The following is a 24,775-nucleotide window of genomic DNA, read 5'->3' on the forward strand; positions in this document are numbered from 1 at the left end:
GTCCCCCAACATGTTTGCATGTCATATTGACAGTTAGGTCAAGAACGCCACACGATTAGGTGGGACTGTGGACAAGACATGTCTATATGGTCAGAACCAGGTCGTATATTTATCATGTTGGAAGCGCGGGAATACTCCGACACTGATCAGTTGCAAGGGAACACATGCAATGTGCAGCTCGGGTCCAATTATAATGGGAAAAAGTCCATTTTAAACCTTGAACTTGTAGAGGTCTGGCGGAATGAACCCCCAAGTCAAAATCCCGGTCGATTGAATCCTGAACTCTGCAATCCCGGTCTAAATCGGACCTTCGGATAATTTCTCAAACAGGGATTGCTGACGTGGACCGGGATTGCGGAGGAAACGCTCGCTGCGCTGGATGGGCCGGCCCAGTTCACGGCAGCGCGTGCTGCGCCTTGTTGCTTCCATTTTTCGTTCGTTATTTGTTTTTTTTGGTTTTTCTTTAGTGGTTATGCTTTCTTTTCGTTTTTCTTTTTTATTTATATTTATATTCTTTTCTTTTTCCTTTTTTATGATTTCTTTTTTTATTTCCATCGGATCATTTTCCTATTTATATTACAAAAAATTTCATCATGCATTATAAAATGTTCATTGTATATTAGAAATTTCTCAATGAATATAAATTGTTCGCTATGTTTTTGAATTTTGTTCAGTGGTATATTACCCAAATATTTAACGTGTATTTAAAAATGGTCATCATATATTTAAAAATGTTCATTGTGTATAATTTAAATATTCATTGTATATTAAGAAAATTTTCAATGGATATTACAAAATCTTCAATGAAGAATATTTGCAAATGTTCAAAAGCAGTTTGATACATACTGTTTTTCAAAATCGATTATTTTTTCAAAACAAATGAACTTTTCTGTAATTCATGAGCTTTTTCCAAAAATGTTTTTAAAAAAACGCTACAGTATTTTTTGCTTTTTTGGCGCGAGTACCAGGAACCGGCCCAGCGAAAGTTACGATGTTCCAGTGTGTGCACGATGCTCCGAACTTTTTTTTGAAGTGTATTTTCGCGCGAGTATTCTTTGAATTTCCAAAAATGTTTTCAAATTCGATGAACTTTTTTCGAATTCACGAACTTTTTCCATTTTTGTGAACTTTTCCTTTCAATTCATGGATTATACGAATGCCTTTTCAAATTGATGTTTCCTTTATTCAAAGAATTTATAGGGGGCATTAAATAATAGCATATATTTAATGTTTGTACTGTTGGGACGGTTAAAGAGGCGTGTTTTCCTCCAGTAATTTTTAGACTGAGGCTGGTCCAGTGGTTAACCCTTATGGTCATTTAATTGGACGTGATGAGTTCGATTCCTGCTTCTCCCGAATTAACGTGGAATTTTTCCTTCGTTGTTTTGCTTCTCAGCAGCTTGCTGGGCCGGCCCAGTTCGCGTCTCTGCGGGCGCCAGCGCCGCGAACCGGCGCGTACAGCGCTGTATAGGAGCTCCCCCTTTTGGAATTGTTGTTATTGAAGGGAAAAATAATTTAGCGGGCCGGCCCATCAGACGAATCCCGGTTCAAATGATGTCAGGGTTTGATTTAGACTGGGATTACAGAGTTCAGGGTTCAATCGACCGGGATTTTGACTTGGGGGTTCTTTCCGCCGGACCTCTACAAGTTCAAGGTTTAAAATGGACTTTTTCCATTATAATGGCACCAATCAAAAACCCGAAGTGGTGAAGGGCCCAATTATAGCCGCACCGACGACAGGAAGGGGAAGGGGCTGACGAGGAAATGGTGATTTCCTTTTCCCTACTTTGTGTGTCCGTTTTATCTACCTTTTTATGTTTAAAACTAGTACTATTCGCCGATGAATACTTATTCTTTTGAAATATGTTGAATTTATGTCTGAATTATGTTCATTTGTTTCTATTGTGCTGATCTGCACAATTTTATGTTTTATGTTGCATGAATTGCATGGATATGAGGGTTGAGATACGAGAGAGATGCTTCTAAGGCAACAAAATCCAGAGTGACCGATCATGGTCCGTGGAACATTTGAGGGACCGCATTAGCTACTCGCAGTTGTAGATGCTCTAAGTTAATATTGGTGAGCTTAAATTACGAGCATCGAGTTGCAAGTTAATATTTACAAGAGATTTATAGTAAAAGGGGCATGTGTTAGATTTTCTATTCATCACTATTGTCTATATATGCCGCAATGCCAACCCTTGTTGGACAAGAAAAAAAAATGAAGCAGAAGCTCCATTGCATTGCTTGAAATACTTCATGATCAATGAGCAGAGATTTGTATGCTTGTACGACAAGCATCGGTGCCCTGGATATTTCTCCTATACCACCACTAAACAAACACCTTGGACCCGTCCCAATCAACCAAAGGAGATCTGCATGGTTGTGCCACCGTGTAAACAAACACCTTGGATCTGCCACGATCAACTTTTAGCAAATAAGTTGAATTGGTGAGAACATTTTTTTGTTGCAAGCTTAATTTTATTCATATTTGTACAAAAAAAATAGGACATTTCGGAGAGATTAGTGCACTTGAATCCACAACCTTTTGTTGCTGGCACCACGAACACTCACACCCTCGAGCTCCTTGGGAAGAGAAACTTATTTGTTCGCAAAGACAGCGACGAGCATCATCGAGGTAAGATTGGTGTGTATACATCAGGAGGGGACACTCGATTTTAGCCCGAGAGAGTGTCAATAGAAACTTCTTTCGAATACGAATCCAACAGTGCTATGTTTGTGACATACAACTTCTATTTTGCTTGTCAATTCTACGGTGAAAAATCGACACAAAATCCGATGGGACCGATAAACCCGGATGAAAAAAGTACTCCTTCTCCACTTGACTAGCTAGTATAAAGAACTTGGTGAAAGTTCTTGCTGCCCTGTAACAAGATCAACGTTACCAAGAAAATTTACTTATTTTTATAGAAAGAAAAATCACTTAATTTTATATGGGAAGAAAAAGTAACTAGTAACTCCTCGCAGAAGAAGAAGCGATGTGCGCCGCCGGCAGTACGACTTGCCGTGTGCGTGCCGCCGCTTTTACACACGCTGACACATGCCACTGGCCCCTTCCCCAAGAAAGTCCCTCCCTGGACCTGGATTATCATCATTATCATCGGCGCAGGAACGCAACCAACACAAACAAACCGAAAAAAAATATCCAGGCATCACATGCGAACTGCCCCGCAAAATTCAAATCCCCAACCGATTCCCCGAGGCCCGGAGGATTAGGAGAGCGAGGAGCTCGCTCCCGGAATCCCTTCCCGATCTGCCTTCCCCCGGCCGAATCGAAGCTTCGGCGCCGGCGCGGCGGGGCGGGGAGGAGGGGGAGGGGGGGAGGGGATGGATCCGGAGCAGACGTTCCTGCGGGTGCACGCGCGCCTCTCCGGGATGCTCTCGCAGCTGCTCACCCCGCGGATCCGCCTCGCGCTCGAGTACCTCTACCTCGCCGGCGCCGTCGCCCTCTTCTGCCTGCTCGTCGTCATGCACACCAACTTCGTGCAGCAGGTGACCCACCCCCCTCGCCCCCTTGCCCCTCTGTTTTGCCGAAGGAGGAAGAATTAAATTCCGTGCCCTAGCTAGCCTTCTCATCTTAAATTAGAACAGGGCTTCTGTTGAATTCCTGCTCGCCGCCGCGGTCGATTCAACTCGACAGTGCTGCTATTGCGCTGCCAATTCAATTGGTACAAAATTGGTCAAATCGGCATGACATTCTCATGCTGCTGCGCTGACGATTTCGTGTCAAGGAACTTATGAACCATCTTCATTTCCTACGAGGGTCTATGATCTGTGGATAGTTGTTGCTAGACTAGTCCAGTGTTGGTTACTGAATAGGCTGCTTTAATAACTAGAACCTCACATCTCATGTCCTGTTTTCCATGTGTTTTGGTCAAGCGCTCTCCCTGAACACCAAGCATTCTGACCTAGTAGTCCAGCAGAAAAAGCCTCGGATGTACTTTTATTTTCGCCTTTCGTCAAATCATTAGCGCCTTAATTTCATATATATATATATATATATATATATATATATATATATATATATATATATATATATATATAGGGAAAATCCATCCTACCACCCGGTGGTAGTTACCCCACATATCTCATATACTACCATGTGGTACTATATATACTATTTTATTATTTTAAATATGTTCATATAATATATCTAAGATATTTCAAAGCAAGTTACATGGAAAAATTGCATATGAGCCCATAGTTGCCCTTTGCTTTCGTTCCCTCGTTTGCATTCATGGCAAATGTTTCTTCAAATTTCTCTGCCAACTGCTTAGGTTTTACTATGATACAGTCTGCACCTCAACGAGAAGGTTTTAAGTACTGTTGCCTACTTCCTCCGTTCCTAATTAGAGGGCGCTTAGAGCATAATTGGTTTGCTACCAATATTTTGCTTGCCAAATGTTGGCACTGCCAACTATTGGCAATACCGAGACTTGCCAACTATTGGCAACTTTATGTGAGAGAGGCAAAACAACTCGTAGCCAACCAAGTAGTTGCCAATATTTGGCACAATGCCAAACATTGGCATGCCAATTTTTGGCAGCAAACCAATTGTGCTCTTAATTTTCTATTTTGTTCTAGTTTAGAAGGCGCCTTCCCCTCCCGCGGCGCTATTTCCCCGTTTATACCTTGTTTGCCAGCACGCAGCAGCGCTTGCGACGCTTGGCCTCCAGGCCGCATTAATTGCTTGAGCCGTTGCATCGAAATCAACTTGACAGTGCTGCTATTGCGTTGCCAATTCGATTAGTACAAAATTGGTCAAATTGGCGTAGCATTTTGACGATTCCGTGACAGGGAACTTATGAACCACCTTCGTTTCCTACGAGAGGGTCTATGGACGGTTGTTGCTAGACTACTCCAGTGTTGGTTGCTGATTAGGCCTCTTTTATTCATCCCGTGTGCTGTTTTTCATGTGTTTTGGTCAAGCGCTTTCCCTGAACACCAAGCATTCTGATCTAGCAGTCCAGTAGAAAAGTCTCAGATGTACTATTATTTTCGCCTTTCATCAAATCGTCAGCGCGTTAAATTCATATATATATTATGTCCTTTGCTTCCATTCCCTCTTTTGCATTCTTCATGGTGAATGTTTCTTCACAATTTTCTACCAACTGCTTAGGTTTTACTATGATGCAGTCTGCACCTAAACGAGAAGGTTTTAAGTACTGTTGCCTACTCCCTCTGTTCCTAATTAGAGGGTGCTTAATTTTCTGTTGTGTTCCAATTTAGAAGGCGCCTTCCCTCCCACGGCGCTATTTTCTCGTTTATACCTTGTTTGCCAGCACGCAGCAGTGCTTGCGACGCTTGGCCTCCCGTCCGCATTAATTGCTTGAGCCGTTGCATCGAAATCAACTTGACAGTACTGCTATTGTGTTGCCAATTCGATTAGTACAAAATTGGTCAAATTGGCGTAGCATTTTGACGATTTCGTGACAGGGAACTTATGAACCACCTTCGTTTCCTACGAGAGGGTCTATGGACGGTTGTTGCCAGACTACTCCAGTGTTGGTTGCTGATTAGGCCTCTTTTATTCATCCCATGTGCTGTTTTCCATGTGTTTTGGTCAAGCGCTTTCCCTGAATACCAAGCATTCTGGCCTAGTAGCAGTCCAGCAGAAAGTCTCAGATGTACTATTATTTTCGCCTTCCGTCAAATCGTCAGCGCGTTAAATTCATATCTATTATGTCCTTTGCTTCCATTCCCTCTTTTGCATTCTTCATGGTGAATGTTTCTTCACAATTTTCTACCAACTGCTTAGGTTTTACTATGATACAGTCTGCACCTAAACGATAAGGTTTTAAGTACTGTTGCCTACGCCCTCTGTTCCTAATTAGAGGGTGCTTAATTTTCTGTTCTGTTCCAATTTGGAAGGCGCCTTCCCTAATTAGAGGGTGCTTTCCAATTTAGAAGGCGCCTTCCCTCCCGCGGCGCTATTTTTCCGTTCATACCTTGTTTGCCAGCATGCACGCAGCAGCGCTTGCGACGCTTCACCTGCTGGTCGCATTAATTGCTCGAGCCGTTGCATCGAAGTCAATCGGCCACTATATAGCCCAACCAGCTGCAACCCAAATGCGAAATCAGTCGGCCAGTATACATAGCAACTCAAATACGAAATCAATCGGCCACTATATAGCCCAACCAGCTGCAACTCAAATGCGAAATCAGTCAGCCAGTATATGGCCCAACCAGCTGCAACTCAAAATCTCAAATACGAAATCAATCGGCCACTATATAGCCCAACTAGCTGCAACTCAAATGTGAAGTCAACCAGCCAGTACGTTGCCCGCCCGCATGTGGAGAGCTCATCACGCCCCGATTGGCCATGCTGCTGTATGCACTGGAGCGCGAGCGTTAAATGCTGCAGTGCCTGCGGCTTGACGCGTGTGAGGGGCGAGATGGCCTACCCTAGATTAGTAAGAAAACGACAAGAATACCAAGCCATTCTATTTGGTGCTCAGTAGCTCATATTGTTCCTTCTGAATTTTTTTGGGTCCATAGTTGTCCAGTGTGTATGTGTAGCCTCTAATCTTTGAGTTGTCTTTTCCATGCGAAGCCGGGCTGCTCAAGTGAGTTCACTGGGATTGAATTTGGTGAAGCACAACTTGTCCAAATAAAGGTATGTATTTATGCTTTTCCTCCTTGCACACTTGGATTTCCAGTATAATAATGTTCCCCGTGATTGTTGTTCCTATTTGCAATACATGTCCATGTTTCCTATTGGTGTTATTGTATCGTCTGTAAAGTGCTACTCTGCTTTTGAGTTGTAGATAATCAGTGGCGGACTATGGGCCAGCAAAGGTGCGTCTTATATTATGGATCTCCAGAACCTGGGGCGTTCAGCTGAGAAAATTCTAGAGGTTAATGGTGATAAGTTCAATGTTTTGGCATCTAAGTTTTTGTCAACTTGGGTTGGTCCTGGAGCTAGAAGGAGTAAGATTATGTTTCAAACTTGGAATGGAGACAAAGAATTTGAACCACTGTCAGAGAATGCAGCTGATGCAATTGTTACTGCAATCATTCCAGGGGTACCGGAATTGAAGACAACCGGAGAGGGTTCTGTACATCATCCTTTATCTGCTAAAGAATCAATTAAAGCAGCGGTTACGTACTTATCCAGAAAGTGGTACTCTCGTGCTGCCTTATTTTGGAGGAACATAAAGCAGGTTCCAGATAATGCCCTCCAACTAATGGTAAGAAGTTTGATCAGTGTCATAAACTATTTGCATTTGTAGCTCCTTTCCAAAATTTTCTTCTACAGCTAGTCTTTGAAGGATCATGTTTGCAAGTAACAGAACTGTTAGGTGCTATTAAAAAAAAACTCTTAGGTGATTCGGTTTATTGTATGAGGAGCACTTCTGGACATGCAAGCTAGCAATATCATTTGATTAATAAAAGGGATACTTATTAAGATAATTCTCCATGTTGAATCCCATAAAACGAGATCATGATTTTCTGTTTTGGAGTTGCTCTTTATGACTGGTGCTGTGCTGATATTTGTGTTTCGTTTATTGGTCATGCATGTATTCTAACTAGGGGTTGATATTTTCTTCCCATATATGAATGACAGGTCAGATCGAACTGGGATGACTTTCTCCACCTCATTAAGGATCTTCAATTACCAAGCATGGATCATCTTCTTTCGAACATTGGTAATGTTTTCACTTTGCTGTAAAATGGCCATATTCGCTGGTTCTTCCTCCTACAATGGTGCTTGTAGAAATTTTAATAACCCTTTCTACTGGTTGCTAAACTTCGAGTATTTATTTTCTCGGACTTCTCACTAGGTTATGTTGTTTGTTACAGTGAAGTGGTTTGAGAAAAGAAGCAAATCGTTTGAGCCTACCTATTTATATGGTGTGGAGAAGGTAAGGTTCTTGGCTTATTGGTGTCATCTAGTCATTTTATCAGTGCACTGTGGTGCTTGACGACTTATTGAACTTCCTAGCTGCAACTTTTACTGAGAATGACTGGGTTTGTAGTTCGTTCTTAATAGAGAAAAAGGCATCACATCTCCTTAAAGTTGTGTGGTTTTCCACCTACCTCTCAAAACTTTAATTGATATTCTGCGCTTCATACATTTGCGTTCGTTTTGATAGGTCCAAAATGTCTCTCCTAAAACTAACTCACACACACAAATATGATTTGCTAACGGTCTATGTGATCTGGGTGCTGGCAAGGAACGACAGGAGGGATATGCCTTCTTTCTTGAGACAGGCATCACAGTGGCAAAGATGGTCCTGTTGTGGATAAGACACTACTGTAGTTTAGGAAGAGAAGTAATTGCGTGGAATACATGGGGATAGCAACAAGAATGCTCACATGTAAACTCCCGGCGGTGATTAGTCGCACCGTCTCCTCCACTTCATTGGGCTAGTTGATCATGGTGCCACACTGACACGGCTCTCCGCGACCTCGCTGTCGAACTCCTGCCCGCTGCTGTTCATCTGCATGTTCATTTCGGCGATGATCTGGTGCACGGTGTTGAGGCCCCCATGCTGTGCGGCGAGGTAGAGTTTCGTGTCGCTGTGCTGACTGGTCGCTTGCTTGACATACTTATACTTGGGAGTATGGCTCAGATGTAGTCAATTTGAAATCTTAAATTAATACAGTTGTAAATTTAGTGTCATGACTTCTCTGCATAGACCCCTGTGTGTAGCCACATCATACCATGTGATGCCACAAACTAGGCTCATTGGAAGCCATGCCAATGAGATCTGTTAGTTAACTGCAGATGGCAGTTATGGAGTAAAACAAAGCAAGCTTAGGTGCGCAGAATGTAAACTAAGTATTCGGGAAGGAAAGTGGGAGGATCACAACAGTTTAGAGAGCTCCAGTGCATTTTTCTCTTCTTAGTATAACTGCATGAAGGCATTCATGGGTTGGGGGCCCATTACCATTAACTTCAATGATTGATTGATTGTACTTTCAGAAGAAAAAAAATCAATGATTGTATACATGTGCTGGCTTTGTAGTTCTGCTGTTATTCACTGTAAGAGCTTTCTTATGTCTTACTTTGTTTCCTGCAGGGATATTTCTTGCTTTCTGAAGTAGCCAAAAATAGTCATGGTATCCGAACTATAAACATCACGATTTCTGCTCGAAATCCTTGCTTTGGGAACAGGTAATTATTAAGCACTTTACCCCCCGTATGCAGGGTTAGTATTTTTTATGCTTAATACACAACTTGCATGTATGACAATAATATCGTTGATCATCTGATAACCTTGACAATTGTTTTGGTAGGACACAAATTTCGGGTAACACATTTATTTAAGATGAAGTGAACTGCAAGCAGATATTTACATCTCCTTTCCCCCTTTTTCTTTTCAGGTGGCAGCAGCTTTTGATAAACAGCATTGTTGGTTATGATACTATACTTACAAACAGCTTAGTGAATTCTCCTGGTCAGGGTATGCTTCTGTTATGACTGCTTATGCTGGTCTTAAAACTGTCATAGTTCCTCTATGTAATGTTTGCTAACTTAGTCCTTGATAAACGCACAGGACTTGCTTGGAAGCATGTCAAATGTCAGATGTTAGCAGTCTATCTTTATTTGTTCTTTAAGACAACCCATTTTGATAGATGGGTTTCCCCCTTGGTATAATATGCAGGTTATCTATATAACTTTCAGACAAAGGAGCTTTATGATCTTAGTTATGGGCATGAACCGCCAACAGGTCCTACAAGATTCGGAGGTCTGTATATTGTTTTAACCTGTTCTCTCAAAATTGACCTGACTACACATTGTGTCTGTCTTTACGGTGTATTAGTGGCATGAATGTTTTTGTACATGATGAGATTTGGACTGCTAATCTTGCAACATAATGTGATTAGAAAATGTGGAACCACAATATTTTCAATTTTTGCAACAGCCCTTTTATTGCTTTACATGTCTCACAAGATTCCTTTCTCATTTATGTCTATTGAATTCTGATGTCTTGTACATTTGCTGTTTGCAGATTACTTTGTGACGAAATGTGGTGTCCTTCTAATGTCACTCTTTGTATTCTTCACAACCACCATGTCTGTTTCATTTACCCTGAGGGAAACACAGTCCCGCATGCTTAGATTCACAGGTTTGTGTTTCTTGCTGTAGGTTGCAGAAACTACTTTCATGAATGGATAATAAATAATGCATGTTTCACTGGAATTTTCAGTGCAGCTTCAACACCATGCACGCCACCAGCTGCCCACATTTCAACTGATATTTGTGCATGTCATTGAATCACTGGTTTTTGTTCCGGTATGGCAAAATAGTAATGTATTTAACTAACTTAAATTCTTGTTGAAAATGTATAACTGTATACTTAACACAAATTCTTGGTACTCTTGTCTCTGCAGATCATGATTGGGATCCTCTTTTTTCTGTTTGAGTTCTACGATGACCAGTTGCTCGCATTTCTTGTTCTGACTCTTGTGTGGTTATGTGAGCTGTTCACAATGATCAGGTGACCATAGTGCTGGAATGCTTTATATGATTACTTTCGCAAAATTAGGATCTTACTATAGTATGCACATGTAAATTTGTGCAAGTAATAACTAGGATTGTTCACTGAACTACTGCCAGAGCAGTTAGATTTACTTCGAGATAGAGAAAGCTTTACAGGCAGTGTTGGGATTCACTCGCAGGCAGTGATGTCATGCATACAGAGTAACTTTAGACTAAACTACTTTTAATTCTTTTTTTTTTGCAGTGTGCGCACATCTATATCAATGCAGTTCTTTCCGCGCTTTTTCTTGTTGTATTTCCTGGTTTTCCACATCTACTTCTTCTCATACACCTATGGTATGTAGTTGGATATGTTTTTCTGGAACATACTATTGACAAACTAATTTAGGTATCCTATAGCTACATGACTTGCATATTTGTGTTTTCTTTATCAGGCTTCTCGTACCTGGCTTTCTCTGCTACGGCAGCATTCATGCAGCATCTAATCCTGTACTTTTGGAACCGTTTTGAGGTGAGTTGATCTGACTGTCTCTGTAGCGTTGTACTTTCATCACTCTTCTTTGTTCAGGGCTTGTTATTGTCTTGTTTCATATTTGTGCATGTAAATACCAGTTGACATTTTGTTCTCTCCCGCACGATGAACTTTTCCATTAGTAGATTCTGAAAACTGCTTAAGATGCATCTCTTGTCACACTTTTCATTCATTATAAATCGCAAAGATTGCTTTGATCTCATATAGCTACCGAGCTAGATAGGGTGCACATAGGATGGTGGGAAGACTGTATAATGGCTAATGGGTTCAAAAGCCCCGACAGACGTCTCCTTGTCACCCATGCTATTTACTTGAGATTGGCTTGTTGCGTTTCAGGTGCCAGCCCTCCAGAGATTCATCAGGAGCCGAGCTCACATTCACCAACAGACTGGTGTTCAGATCACATCCTCTACCATCTACACTTCAACATTACATATCGCGAGGGTAAACGTGAGGGACCCCGGCACGATGAATGACGACGTTGGTGCAGCTCGTGAAGCAGACCCCCTACTGGCCCAGGGCGAGCCCATGAGGAACCAACAAGAGGGTGGCCAGCAACTCAATGAAAACGCCGAGGCAGCCACCAACCCTCTCCAGTACGAGGATCGAAATCTCGAGCAAGCCGGCAACGCCCCCGCAGCCTCGGGCTCGTTGAACCCGTTCGGCTCCCTCTTGCTGTGGTTGTTAGGAGGCGGTGCTTCTGACGGCATAGTTTCCTTCTTCTCCATGTTCAGGGACGTCCGTGACCACCACGGCGGTCAGGACTACGCCGAGCCGCCTCGGAACGAGAATGAGCAGGTGACATAGAAAAGAGATGAATCTGAAGGCGGACTATATAAAAGATGAAATGCCGAAGGCGGCGGCGGGTGACTGGGCAGATGGATGGTCCTGTGTTGTTAAGCTGATGATACTAACCCGCTCATCAAAGGATAATGACGAATATGCATGCATAGCAGCTTGCGGGCCGGCGTCGGCTGGAAATGCCATGTTATCTCCCATATATGTCTCTCTCTTTTTGGTTGCTGGGTAAGGCTGCATGCCGAATTGTGTCTGGCATATGTAAATTCCTAGTACCGTTCGAGCCTTGTACAAAAAAACGCTCTTGATAGTGAGTGTTGTGCGATTCTTTTTGTACTCCAGTGGGTGGGTGGGAGGTGTACCATGTAGTGGTAGTAGTTCCGAATGCTGCAGACGAATGGAATGACCTGTTGCACATGTTGTCCCTGCACAAGTTTCTTTTTTGAGCATAAGTTGTCCCTGCACAAGTTTAGGCCTCCTTTGGTTTGGAGGAATTTTATAGGATTTTCATAGGATAGGATTTTTATAGGAAAAATTCCTTCAGAGCTCTTTGGTTTGTAGGAATGAAATCCTATTCCTATGGAGGAATTCTTTCTATTCTCCATATTTCATAGGAAAATAAACATTAGCCTAGACTCAATGGAAAAAATCCTATGGTGTGAATCAAAGGGCATCTCCTTTTCTATTCCTATGCATAGGATTTGAGATGCATGTCATCTCATTTCCTATGACTTTTCTATTCCTATGATTTTTCAATCCTATGAACCAAAGGAGGCCTATTGTTCACCTGGAAAGGGTACCGACTGACTCGGTGTAACGCGTGCTGCCTCGTGGAAACTGAGAGAGGTCTATGGTTCATCGGGAAGTCGAAAGTGGCGCGTCTCAGGCCAGTTGCATAACCAAGCACTGCTATGACAATTTAGTGATCGAATAAATGGCCTGGTGAAAAAGGCCATTTCATCTGGGCATATCTGTAATCAGGAGCATTTCGAAAGTAAATCCTTCCCCAAAATAAATGGAGTTTAAACCAGCTTCGAGGTGAGGGGGACACGGAGGACACCATCACGAGCGCCGTTCCTCCGTTCCAAAACGATTGAAGTTCTACGTTTGTCTAGAGTCAAACTTGTTTAAATTTAACTAAATTTATAAAAAAAATATGGTAAGATCCACGAAATGTAATAACAATATACATAGTATGAAAGTATATTTTCTTTAAATTTTGATTTAAGAAAAAACCTAAAACTTTGCTACAATGGGGCTGGCGTCCACCCAAACACAAACAAGAAACAAACACAGGACCGAGGCGAGGCGAGGTCCCTCCCCCGCCCCGTGCCCACCCCAAAACAAACAATTCGAAACCTCGCTTCCGCCGCCGAGACCGAGCCCCCTAATTTCAAAATCGAAACTTTTCCACGCGCAGCGGTGAGGCGGCAGTGGTCCCTTTCGGCCAGCTCTCCTCCCATCCCCTCCGAAGCGGCCGAGATCTCGTCGCGCCGCGGCGATGCCACCGGCGGAGGGCGCGGAGGGGCTGGGGGTCTCGGAGTTCGCGCTGCCGGACGGCGTCCTGGCGGTGCTGCCGCGGGACCCCTACGAGCAGCTGGATCTGGCGCGCCGCATCACCGCGCTGGCCGTCGCCGGCCGGGTGACCGGGCTCGAGCGGGAGGCCGCGCGCCTCAGGGAGGGCGCCGCCGAGCGGGACCGGGAGAACGCCGAGCTGCGGGACCGCGTCGCGCTGCTCGACCGCGCGCTCCAGGAGACCAACGCCAGGCTCCAGGCCAGGACAATGTATGTGGGTTTTTTGATTCCCGTTCTCCTCCGCTCTCGTTTGGTTCCGCCTCCGTTGGTTGGCTGACGAGGCTTTTGCTGTTCGCTTGAGATTGCAGATTCAGCTGAGCAAGGAGCGGGACTCGCTGGCGCAGACCTCCAAGAAGCAGGCGCGCGACCTGCACAAGGTTTGGCCCTTGCATCTTTTTTCTTCTCGCCATCCTTGCAGTAGATGTTGGTGTATGTAGTGATGTGCAACCCTGGGAGGGAGGTCGGGACTTGGGTCAGGTGGTGCAGCTGAGATCTCTGGTCATGTGATCGGTTTAGTGGTGGATGATGGCTTGTAGTACGTAGTAATGTACTTGCTCACTGGGATTGTATGCCTGAAACACGTTCACTAATCTAGAGTAGTACTTAGTACACCAATTTTGTTAGTACGAGTACCAGGGAAGAGCGAATTCTAACTTGGGCAGGTTACAAATGAGAGTCAGGTTTAAGTTTAACAGAAAATTGGGATTCTTCACATATTTAATGCCATGTGCAAACAATGAAAGAAAATCAAGGTCGGCCCCTCTTTTCTTTCAAGAAAAAGATAGCGAATCAAGGGCTAGTAGGAAGGTAATCAACTGCATTTATTCTTGTGAAACTGAAATGCATTTCACCAAATTAGCAACTATGTTCATTGGCATTGTGGCGTGCCAGAATTAGGAAGATTGGAGCCTTACAGGCTTGCAGAAATGCATGCAAGGGCTGAGCAAATGTGTGCATTTTTATAAATTTCCATGACAAATGAAAGGAGAAGCACTCTTTGCTAAGCAAGCTATTTAAGGAATAAGTCACATGATTGCTTCTCAGTTCTATAGATCCTTCAACTTTTTTTTATTCGACAACATTCTGAACTATTTGCTCCATTATCAGCTGGGGTCGTTCAAGAGGCATCTGATGCAGTCACTCCGTGATGATAGTACATCGGTGCGTAATAATCACATTATTATCCAATCTCTGTCCGTATGTGTTATTTCTTGCTAGTCTGCAGCAATGTTTGACTGTTTTCCCTTGATTCTCTGCTGAATCTTTCCAAGCAGCCGCAAGAAACGGTTGACATTACAACATGTGATCAGTCAGTATCATCCAAAACATCGTCCTGTGGAGGTTTATCCCAAAAAACCTTGTGTTATATTTATCATTGGAAATACCTGACATGAATCCCTGACTTCTATTATCTTTTAAATATTGAAGACGGATCTATCAGCCACACTGCAGCAAATTTGTTGAATGGGTCTGGGGATCTTGGAAGCACGACAAGAGAAGGTCTTCTTAGCTTCCCATTGATCGTCTATTTTGATGTTCTCAAGCTATCTATGATTTAATCCTCTGCATTTTGGCTAATCTGTTTGGTACAGTGGCAAGGCCTCCACTCCAAAAGTATGCCCTCTCCCCACACATCAACCAACGCCTTACGCCAGAAGCCACACCAAATATAATGTCCACCTCTGCTTCTCCAAGAGGAATGTCTACCACAGCAACACCAAAGTTGGTATCTGGAGCTACCTCGCCTTCAAGAACTCGAATTGAAGGACACATGTCAATGACACCATGGTATTCAAGCAAGCAGTCGTCTGCAGCTAACTCACCTCCAAGGGGACGTCCTAACCCAGGTTTCATTTATTCTGAACTCTGAAGATATGGTGTGCCTTAAATGATTGTGTACAACATGATATCATTAATATGGTTGATGCTTGGGTTTTCAGGTCGCACTCCTCGTATTGATGGAAAAGAATTTTTCCGTCAGGCCAGGTCAGTTGATCTCCTATTCTTTACATCTTCAACATCAGCTAAGATGGGTGTATCAAAATCCCTAAAGCACACAATTATTATTGCAGGAGCCGTCTATCATACGAACAGTTTGGAGCGTTCTTAGCGAACATCAAAGAGCTGAATGCTCATAAGCAGTCACGAGAGGTTGGTTGTCTGCATCTTTTTGCTAATCAATGAATTGAGTCTATGTTGTGACCTGAACCTCGATAAATAACTTACCATATTGACATGTGAACCAGGAAACCCTCAAGAAGGCCGAAGAGATATTCGGTCCAGACAGCAAAGATCTATACCTCTCTTTCCAAGGCTTACTAAACCGCAGCTTGCCGTAGGGTGTAGGATTCACAAAGTGCTCCGCTTCTGGTAAGGCTTCCTACAAAATTAAACAGTTCCATGACCTATGCGCTGAGAGAGTTGTGTGGTAACAAGTATTTTAATCTGTTGGGGTTGCAGACAGTAGGAAGTCACCGCGGTGGATAACTTATGTCATCTAGAGTGGTATGCAATGTTCAATTGCAATTTTGGACCATTAGATCGTGAAATGGTTGGATCTGCCCGAACTAAAGCGGTTTACAAGTTGTAATCTGGTAAAATTTGGTTCTCAACCTTGTTTCTTCAGATCGTTCATTCTCGGGGGCCAGTACTGTAACAAAAAACAACCTGAAGCTATTTCATGCCTTGTGATAACTTGAGCTGCATGCAATATATGGTTATCTGATATCTACCAGATAGAGATGTTTCTCTTGTCGTGCTCGGCATGAACTAAAAATATAGCACTGTGAAATTGCAGAAAACCAGTGGGATATTAAATTTCAGCTGCAATGCTCATCATCTGATAAGAAACAATTGAGACAAGACAGGCATAAACATGGCAATCTGCATTTCTATAGCGGAGTCCGACTGTCCAACTAAATAGAATTCAAAGGGCAGCAAGGTTCTTGCAATGGGGTAGCACAAAGCACACACCAAAATACCAAATGTCTGTAGCCTGTAGGAGTGTCTCTTCTACCTTGTCAACACAAGCACAGCCAAAAATCCCCGGACATGCTGGATTAAGTATAGGTCACCATTTGCTACTAAATTTACTGATACTTCTATATATACCAAACCATCACCTGATCACGCACTAAATCAGCCTAAGTAGTAATATAGCTTGTCGTCCAGCTTCAGTAGGCCCAGAACCTGGAGCACTCCAGCTCCAGCTCCATCACGCCGGACTGGTCCACGGCCATGTCGTGATGGTCCGCTGTCTTGGTCGGCGACGACATGGAGGACGGCGAGCCGCTGGCGGTGCTTCCACCGCCGTTGTGGCGCGCCGCCCCGTAGGCGTTGGCCATCCTGAGCCTGACCATCTCGGCCTGCGCCAGCGCGAGCTGGGTCTGCAGCGACTCCACCTGCCGCTGCAGCGACGTGATGGCGCCGACGCAGCCGTAGATGGGGTCGCGCACGCGCGCGTTCGCCTCGTACACCAGGCTGCTCACCGCGTCGCCCCGGTGCTCTGCCGGAATCTCCTGCAGGTTGCACACACACACACACATCATGCTTAGTTTCAGACGGAAGAAGAAACAAAAAGTGGTTTCCTACCTAGTAGTGATAGATAGTACACATGAACGGTATGGCTCTAATAAGTTGAGAAAGATGATGGTTAGAACATGTTTGGTGCAGCCGAAAGTTTCTGAATTTTCTGTTGAGGTGGGAGGCATGTGCAGTGGTCGTCTGAATATGACTGCTGTAGAGGGAGAGAGAGCTTTACTGTCGGGGTGGATTGTCATATGGGAGGGAGAAGCTTTCATTTGGAGACATAGCCAACACTTTTGTAGATTTAGTTAGGGATGGCAATGGGTAGAGTATGGGCAGGTACGAACTTTTTGTGCCCAAACCCATACCCAAAAGTTTTTTCTATACCCACCCATTTTAATATTCATGGGCACAAATTGGTACCCATGCCCATGCCCATCAGGTATCTTATACCCAATGGATATCCGGTGGGTATAATATATAACATTGACATGATAAAGTAAGACAAGAAAGGGCCTAAAACTAAAGTTAGGTACTCGGCCATCACAATCTGGTTTGCACTTACATCAAAGTTTCACAATGACAATTGACACACAAATGTCTTAATCTCCATTACAAACTAACTTTGAAGAAAAATCAAGTTTGTAAACTTGCAATGATAATTACTGTAGGTTTACCCAGATATTATAGGGTTTAATTTTTTTATTAATTTTTCTGGGTATCCATTGGGTTACTTCTGGGTATAATTTCATACCCATACCCTATCCATGAATTTTGCGGATATGGATACCCATTACCCATGGGTATGAACTGGTAGAAAGTCTCACCCATGCCCACTGTTTTTGGATAGGGTACCTACGAGTACCCATACCCATGGGCAAAACTGCCATCCCTAGATTTAGTGAGATCCTATTAGCTATAGTGAATAAGCATGTCTATGGGAGCATTAGTGATGGAAAGTATGGAAAATCTTATAGTACTTCCTCTGTTCCTAAATACTTGTCTTTCTAGACATTTTAATAAGTGACTACATACGGAGCAAAATGAGTGAATCTACACTCTAAAATATGTCTACATACATCTGTATGTAGTAGTCATTTGAAATGTCTAGAAAGACAAATATTTAAAAACGGAGGGAGTAGTAACTAGGCATGTCTTTGGGCAATCAATCTAGTTTAATTTGACTACCTTTATCGAGAAAAAGTTTAAATTGACCACACTGCACATGTAGGGTTGCTTCTGTGAGCAGTGAAAGTAGGACGTTGCTGCCCATGCTTGATGAACGTTGATACATTTTTTCTTTTAAAAGGAGTATTACCCCGGCCTCTACACTAGAGTGATGCATGCAACTATTTTATTAAGCAAAGTATCCGAAAGATGGGACAGGGTTCATTACAAGCTCGGTCAGGGGTGACAGGGTAATCAAAAGGTGAAAAATAGCGCCACAACCGGCGAAAGTAGTACAAGATGACTAAACACCTAGCCTATTACTTTGATACATACTGATGTTGTCGTCAGGCATAGCATAACATAGCATAGCAAAGAAAGTGCAAATGTCAAAACTCTAGACACATGGACTGCAACTAAGCAAGCAAGCGTAAGAGCAAACATTTTTTTTTTGTCAAATATCGGCAGGAGGCGTATGCCACGTTCCAGGCCTGGCCTCTTGTGATTAGATTATTAGACAGCACATGGTGATGGTCTCTATTTTTCTTTCTAAGTGAAGAGAGAGCAAGGAAGCTGCGTGATCTTCTTGTTTGTGATCACACAGCATAGCACATGCTAAAGAAACAAAGATGACCCCTCTCTCTTTCTCCTTGTCTCTGGACGAGACTTGCCTGCTTCCCCGGCGTGCGTCCATCCGTGCTCCCGCATACGTGACATGCTTTGATTGAAACAAAATAAGGCCTGGTCCCACCCCCTTAAAATCAGGAGGGAGATGATTAGATTAGAAAGAAAAAAGAGAAAAAGACAGTCATAGGATGGAGCGGGAGCACGGATGGGAGCAGGCCAGACGATCCCTTGTCTCTTGCAGCATGGCCATTGCCACTATGAGAAACTTGCTGATTATACATCCATGGGCGTGGTATATTTGGCAAAGTGTAGTGTAGTGTAGGGCTGCTAAACAAGGAAGAAAATAAACAATAAAAACGCCGTCTCAAACTGAAGCATCCTCGGCAGAACAAGGAAGGAAGGAAGGAAGGAAGGAGATGCCAAACCCACAAAGCTCCTCCTCTTTGGTCCTAGAACTGGCGAACAGGCGATGGGATGAGACGCAGACACGATGGCAGCAGCAAGCGAACAAGTCCATCCATGTTGATGTTGGGATGAGACGCCGAGCACACGAGCGGAGCGGAGTGGCGTTGTAACGTCGTGCGTGGGTGCGGCGAGCGGTAGGGGTGGTGCGGACGGACCGGACTGACCTGGAGGAGCTTGCTGATGTTGCTGGCGCCGAAGACCTTGTGCACGCTGGCGAAGCGGTGCGGCTCGCCGGAGGGGAAGTAGGGCGCGAACACGCACCCCGGCGAGCACCGCCGCCGCAGCAGCTTGCACGCCGCGCACGGGGACACCCCCGCTCCCGCCGCCGCCACCTCCTTCATGCCTCGCCGCTTCTTCCTCCCCGCGATCGCCAAATTCGGAGACCAGAGAGACGAGAGCAAGTGCACCGGCGGGTGAGCGCAATGCCGCCTGGCCTGGGTTTATACTTTATACGCGTAGAGCAGAGCGAGGTAGCCGGGCAGGACGGCAAGGGAAGGGAAGGGGAAGCCTTTTTGAGAAGTTCGAGGAGCACAGAGGCTGACTGTGAGCAAGGAAAAGTTGGGGAGGCAGAGATCGTGCCGCGGCTGTACCACCAATGCCAGTATGATGCATCGGCCGGCCCCCTCCTTGATTCTGTTCCTCTCCTCTTGTCTGCTAATTGATTGCCTTTGACCCCCATTGTTTCAGTGCAGAGACGCTGCACGGCGGGTCCGGGGAGAATGAGCATGCTAATCGATCGTGTCTGTGTGTGTGTGTTTTTGTTTTGCGGAATGTGTCTGCTTGTGTTGGCGGCTGAATTATGCTACGATCATGACCGGGCGACCCTCCGAATTACTGCTTACCAGCGGTAACACTGGACAGAGCCGGCCAGTTACCTCCGGGTCGTGTCGTGGCACAGCCCGTGCACTGTGATGCCGATAGCGTGGTTTTGTCGGCTCATCCATGGACGTATCGCCTGCTTGGTTGGTCAATGGGCGATGGATGGACGGATGGGCGGACAAGATGCGTCAACAAAAATAGAGGTCTTTTTGTCTGTACCGATTCGCAGGGGGCGGGCCGTGCCCATCATGCCCACTTGATCTGCCCGTGCCCTCTCGCTCCGCCCTTTGGGAGACACTACTCATGACTAGGCCAACTCCACCGCGCGATCCCAAACGGACGTTCGTTTTGTCCGGATTCTGTCTGTTTGGGTAGGAGTCGTGTTCGGACGTGTCCTGGGATGCGGTGGCCGTGCGCCCAGCGCGCGGCCGCATTCATTTGCCCCATCCTATCCGCGTCCATTTAAAAACACCAGTAGCAATGTTTGAAATGGCAAGCCCTAGTTCAGGCAAGCGACGGCATTGACCTTGACGGCCGCTCTCCGTTCCCTCATCTTCGCCGATTCCGCGTCCAACTTGGCGATCTCCTTCGGCGTGCACTCCGACCGCGGCTTCCTTGGCGCCTTCTTCTTCACCTTTGTGGGCGGGTCGACGGCCAGGCCGCCGGAACTCGGCGGGGCGTCGGCCATGGCCGTGGGAGAGAGGGGCGGCGGGAGGGACGTGGAAGGGTTTGGGGGAAATGGCGGCAAATGGGCGTGGGTGGGTTTTGGTTTCTTCCACCGACAGGCGGGCCAGGGAAGGACAAGCGCGCGCGTCCTGCCCGTCCGCGCGCTGTCCGTTTCACCCTAAAACCGGCGCAAACTTGGGCCGGGGATGGGTCGAAAGCGGACACAAAGCGGACAAAAATCCATTTGCGCCCGCGCGCTGGGCCGTCTCGTTTGTCCGTTTTACCCCAACGGACGGGGACGGACAGGATAGGATCGCGCAGTGGAGTTGGCCTCCAACCCAACCTTTGGGAGGCCCCTCTCCAACCCAACCTTTACACACACACAGTACACATGGTGCATCCGCCTTGCTTGCTTGCGTGCTGGTAAAGGAAGCCATCCATCAATGTCGGTTTTGCCGTCACGAGATTTAACAATGAACATCACCATCGTCGTCGTAAATGGACCAACAGACACCAGTTTGTTTGGCGCTGAAAAACTTGAGCTGACCGCCGTGGCTCCAAGAACCAGAGGTAAAAGCACCAGAGATCCTAAAACTTGTCCCATTTGTGATCATTTAGTCTTAGAACTTGCAAAAGTGAGCTATATAGTCACTACTAGATTTTGCAAATAGCCCTAGGGCCTGATACCCTAAGCAAATGGGCAAAAACGCTAGGGAAAGGGGTTTCCCTAGTGTATCCCCTAGGGAAATCGTCCTAGGGAACCATTGGTGGGGGAATCTCGGTTTCCCGAGGGTGAGGAAAGAATACCCTAGGTATAGTTCTTTGTCCCTTGGGTTTTGTACCCTAGGGAAACAAGCGACGGCTGGCAAGCATGCTAACCTGTAAAGTAGATATCCTTTGGGTTAGTTTCACTCCCTAGGGAAATATTATGTAAAGGTAGCTGCCGTTAGTCCATTTTACATCCCTTGGGTTTACAAACCCTAGGGAATCATTATTTCAAAATATTGCATTATTAGAAAAATTAATATTGTTCTGTAGAAATTAAACTATTACAAATAATTGTATATAATCACTCCAAAAATTAGAAAACAGTCACATAAATTATGTATTTCAACCACCATCATTATACATGGCAACATCATAGAGTTTACACAATAGTACCACTCTTTATAAAAGATGGCATCTAGCTCAGTACCTAGAACTCACAAAATGTCATCTACCTAGGATTGCCAATTAGTAGCCTGGAATGATACAACATGCATCATATAAGTCGCTGATCCAAGACATCACAACCATAACCAAGTGCATGGCCAAAAGGATAATTGTCCATTTGCTTCCAATTAATCAACAAAAAAAGTTCAGACCACTTCCTTCCCATGATAAGAGATATCTCAAAATGTAGGTAAATCATCACCAGGTGGGGGGAAAGTTCCACCAACAACACCATTCGCATCATGACCATTTGCATCAAAAAAGCCGCCAAACATTCCATCTTCCGCTCCATGCAATGTATTATCTATATTTTCAGCATCATTTGTTGATTCGCCGGTGGAGGGCTGCACAAATGTCATTATTAGTATTCTGGGAAAATTTTAATCGTATTTTCCTAACCAATTAAATAAAATAAAATGGAAATACCAATTCAACCCCTATTTGGCAAAAAAATGAACCGAAATAACAAATGCCCAGAAAATTATGAAATTTTGACAGAAGGACAACCATATGATGCCTAGTATTCTGGGAAATTCTCAATCATATTTGCCAAACCCATTAAGAAGTAAAATTAAAATACCAATTCAGGCACTATTTGGCCAAAAATTTGAAACAAAAAACAAAGTGCAACCATATGTCGACCACTATTCTGGGAATTTTCACTCAGTGTTGCACATTTGCTGATATACTCACAACATATTCCTTTTCTGTTCTCATTTAGCCTATTTGGTGCTATTGCATTTAAAAAAACATAGGTACATACCATTTCTGGAGAAAAGATCGGAGACGAAGTGGTTAAAGTTGGAAAAGCTGGAGGTGGGGGTATAACAATGCATGGAATCTCAGGCCCTGGAATTCCTTGAAGGGATGCGATGGTCTAAAATTTTTTAGACAAAAGAGAAAGTTATGTCAAGGGGCTACAATAAAAAGAAAATGGCTGCACAAAAGAAATATACACACCATTAGAAACTTGTGCACACCACCAAGGCTACTCTCCACTGTAGTCTGCACAGATTTCCCCCAATCAACCATACTTTGTGCATGTCTTTTCATTAACTCGTTACAATCCTTTTATCATGTTCTAGTCGTTGGCGCTTTGACGAAGATGAAGAGCGTTTGATCTGCACCTCCTTAAGAGCCTCTTTACCCTCCACAACACCATTCAATAGTGGCCACTTTCCGTGCGGCTTCCCACCACCAGCTTCATAAAGGGCTTGTGGTTCAACAGGAGAATGCTTCCAATCATAGTCCTCACTACGCATGCTTACAACCTTCTCTTTGTATGAATCCTTTAGATGGCAAACAATATGCAAAGATGATTAAAAAATAATGTACCACAAAACAAAACATAAACTCAGTATCAAGTAATGGATGGATACTATACCAAGCATTCCGTGGCTTCAACGCTATTTAACACATCAGGATTCTTTGGATCTTTTCCTCTATGTGTGTATATCCATGCCTCAATCTTAGATACCTCTCTTCCTTCTGGATATCAACTAGCGGTTCATTATTAGTGTGAATATCAACTAGCGGTTCATTACTAGTGTGAATATCCTCTTCCATTCTGGTTGTACCAACTATTGGACGCTCGCCGTGCGATGTCCATCTGGTGTAATTTGGCATGAAACCATACTGACAAAGGTGCACTCTGACTAGTTGTTTCTTCCGCCTGACTCCATTACGACACTTTGTGCATGGGCACTTCACACCAAACCGGTCAGCATTAGGCATAATCTGAAAAGCATGGTCAAGAAAAGCTGTTGTGTTGCGCACCCACTCTTCAGAATGGTGCCCCTGTTCATTCCACCCACTGTACATCCAACTACGTTGTTCTTCTAGAGACATGGTTGAATAACTGGAAAAGCTGGCAGCACGGTGCAGGCGTCAAAGGACCAAAAGCCTTCATTTTATTACATTAGAGAAGGTTAAAGCAATTATTTTCGACATAAATATGTTAAGAACATATCAGATCTGAGTACTCTGCACATGCTATCAAATTAGCCTATATTTATATCTACCAATAGGTTCACTTTCCCTTATTTAACTATATGCAAAGGTGCAAATCTTCATTTTTCTTAATCACAACACAGATAGACAATTTATTATCCACAAAATTGCAATCTGAGCCCTAAACTGTATATATGGACGCATATAGAAAGTGAGGGAACATGGGCATGTGAGCTCACCTCACTGAACCTTGGTTCTGATTTCTGAACTTGAAGCACGCGTCTACAGCTGAGGCGGGTTGGTCTTGGTCGAGGAGGCAGGGTAGAATCCGTCCAGGGTGGCAAGGTCGGGCGAGGGTCGCGGCGACGGAGCCCTCCGCCTCCTCCGCCCGAAGCTGTCGAGGGAGGCAGGTCCGTCAAAGCCCCCGCCCCCGCCGGCGGCCGCGGCGGCGGTAGCCGCGGGAGGTCAAGTCTGCAACGGCGGCAGCGGCGCCCTACTGCAGTGGCGATGGCTTGAGCAGGGCACCGACAGCAGGACGATGGACGAGCTGCGCCGCCGCTGGTTTGGGTCAATGTGGCGGCGCTCTCGACACAGCGGTGGGATTTGGGGGAAGTGTACAGTGGTGGGGGGAATTGGGGGAAACCCTTCACGCGTGTATAGGGGAAATTTTGGCGCGTGTACAGGGGAGGATTGGCGCGTACAACAAATTATGCGCGCGCTCGCTAAAAAAAACAATCTGACAGGCTGAATACGCGTGTAATACTACCAAATCTGCGCGCGTGTACACTAATTTTGGCCGTACTGAATTAGCATCTGCATTTTGGCCCTACTTAACTACTTTAAGCTATTTTTAGTATCTAATCTTAAAAGAAATTATGCACTTATTTTCACTATTATATGTATATATTTCCATCAAGTGTGTGCACAAAATAGATTGAAGAACTTATATTTTTCTGAAAAAGTGATCG

The 24,775-nt window shown here is 44.6% G+C and overlaps 3 protein-coding genes and 1 long non-coding RNA gene across 5 annotated transcripts; 2 read left to right on the forward strand and 2 right to left on the reverse strand.

Annotated features, from left to right (window-relative positions):
* Positions 1-3,108: 3,108 nt before the first annotated feature.
* LOC119287127 (membralin-like protein At1g60995) lies at positions 3,109-12,231 on the forward strand. 2 transcript variants are annotated; one of them, XM_037566645.1, is made up of 15 exons: positions 3,109-3,513; positions 6,575-6,637; positions 6,789-6,951; positions 7,045-7,211; positions 7,589-7,670; positions 7,825-7,886; positions 9,048-9,142; positions 9,352-9,431; positions 9,633-9,716; positions 9,981-10,097; positions 10,179-10,264; positions 10,363-10,469; positions 10,716-10,807; positions 10,906-10,982; positions 11,340-12,231. In XM_037566645.1, exons 1-15 carry the CDS (start codon positions 3,349-3,351, stop codon positions 11,808-11,810), a joined length of 1,911 nt encoding a protein of 636 aa, XP_037422542.1. In that variant the 5' UTR covers positions 3,109-3,348; the 3' UTR covers positions 11,811-12,231. The 2 variants fall into 2 exon arrangements, with proteins under 2 accessions (XP_037422542.1, XP_037422543.1); XM_037566646.1 differs by having other exon boundaries at positions 6,789-6,819.
* A 929-nt stretch (positions 12,232-13,160) lies between these two features.
* On the forward strand, positions 13,161-16,110 carry LOC119287128 (uncharacterized protein At4g15545-like). Its single transcript, XM_037566647.1, has 10 exons — positions 13,161-13,586; positions 13,678-13,753; positions 14,484-14,537; positions 14,651-14,717; positions 14,805-14,876; positions 14,969-15,223; positions 15,317-15,362; positions 15,449-15,527; positions 15,623-15,746; positions 15,837-16,110. The coding sequence occupies exons 1-9, from the start codon at positions 13,303-13,305 to the stop codon at positions 15,713-15,715; spliced, it is 1,026 nt and encodes a 341-aa protein (XP_037422544.1). The 5' UTR covers positions 13,161-13,302; the 3' UTR covers positions 15,716-15,746; positions 15,837-16,110.
* Positions 16,111-16,186: 76 nt separating this feature from the next.
* LOC119287129 (LOB domain-containing protein 4-like) lies at positions 16,187-19,719 on the reverse strand. Its single transcript, XM_037566648.1, has 2 exons — positions 19,325-19,719; positions 16,187-16,894 (listed from the first exon to the last, which is right to left on the reverse strand). Exons 1-2 carry the CDS (start codon positions 19,499-19,501, stop codon positions 16,550-16,552), a joined length of 522 nt encoding a protein of 173 aa, XP_037422545.1. The 5' UTR covers positions 19,502-19,719; the 3' UTR covers positions 16,187-16,549.
* A 2,090-nt stretch (positions 19,720-21,809) lies between these two features.
* LOC119289282 lies at positions 21,810-24,401 on the reverse strand. Its single transcript, XR_005141472.1, has 5 exons — positions 24,047-24,401; positions 23,242-23,760; positions 22,818-23,146; positions 22,621-22,734; positions 21,810-22,201 (listed from the first exon to the last, which is right to left on the reverse strand). It is a non-coding gene; the product is annotated as an uncharacterized LOC119289282 (long non-coding RNA).
* Positions 24,402-24,775: the final 374 nt, after the last annotated feature.

Source organism: Triticum dicoccoides, chromosome 4A, assembly GCF_002162155.2.
Source record: "Triticum dicoccoides isolate Atlit2015 ecotype Zavitan chromosome 4A, WEW_v2.0, whole genome shotgun sequence".
Classification (NCBI taxonomy): domain Eukaryota; kingdom Viridiplantae; phylum Streptophyta; class Magnoliopsida; order Poales; family Poaceae; genus Triticum; species Triticum dicoccoides.

Coding starts and splice junctions, on each gene's coding strand:
- LOC119287127 (XM_037566645.1), top strand. CDS start 3,349: ATGGATCCGGAGCAGACGTTCCTGCGGGTGCACGCGCGCCTCTCCGGG. Junction 6,952..7,044: donor TGGTCCTGGAGCTAGAAGGA/GTAAGATTATGT, acceptor CAATCATTCCAG/GGGTACCGGAATTGAAGACA. Junction 10,470..10,715: donor GAGCTGTTCACAATGATCAG/GTGACCATAGTG, acceptor TTTTTTTTGCAG/TGTGCGCACATCTATATCAA.
- LOC119287128 (XM_037566647.1), top strand. CDS start 13,303: ATGCCACCGGCGGAGGGCGCGGAGGGGCTGGGGGTCTCGGAGTTCGCG. Junction 14,718..14,804: donor CAAAACATCGTCCTGTGGAG/GTTTATCCCAAA, acceptor TAAATATTGAAG/ACGGATCTATCAGCCACACT. Junction 15,528..15,622: donor CTCATAAGCAGTCACGAGAG/GTTGGTTGTCTG, acceptor CATGTGAACCAG/GAAACCCTCAAGAAGGCCGA.
- LOC119287129 (XM_037566648.1), bottom strand. CDS start 19,501: ATGAAGGAGGTGGCGGCGGCGGGAGCGGGGGTGTCCCCGTGCGCGGCG. Junction 16,895..19,324: donor ACATCAGCAAGCTCCTCCAG/GTCAGTCCGGTC, acceptor TGCAACCTGCAG/GAGATTCCGGCAGAGCACCG.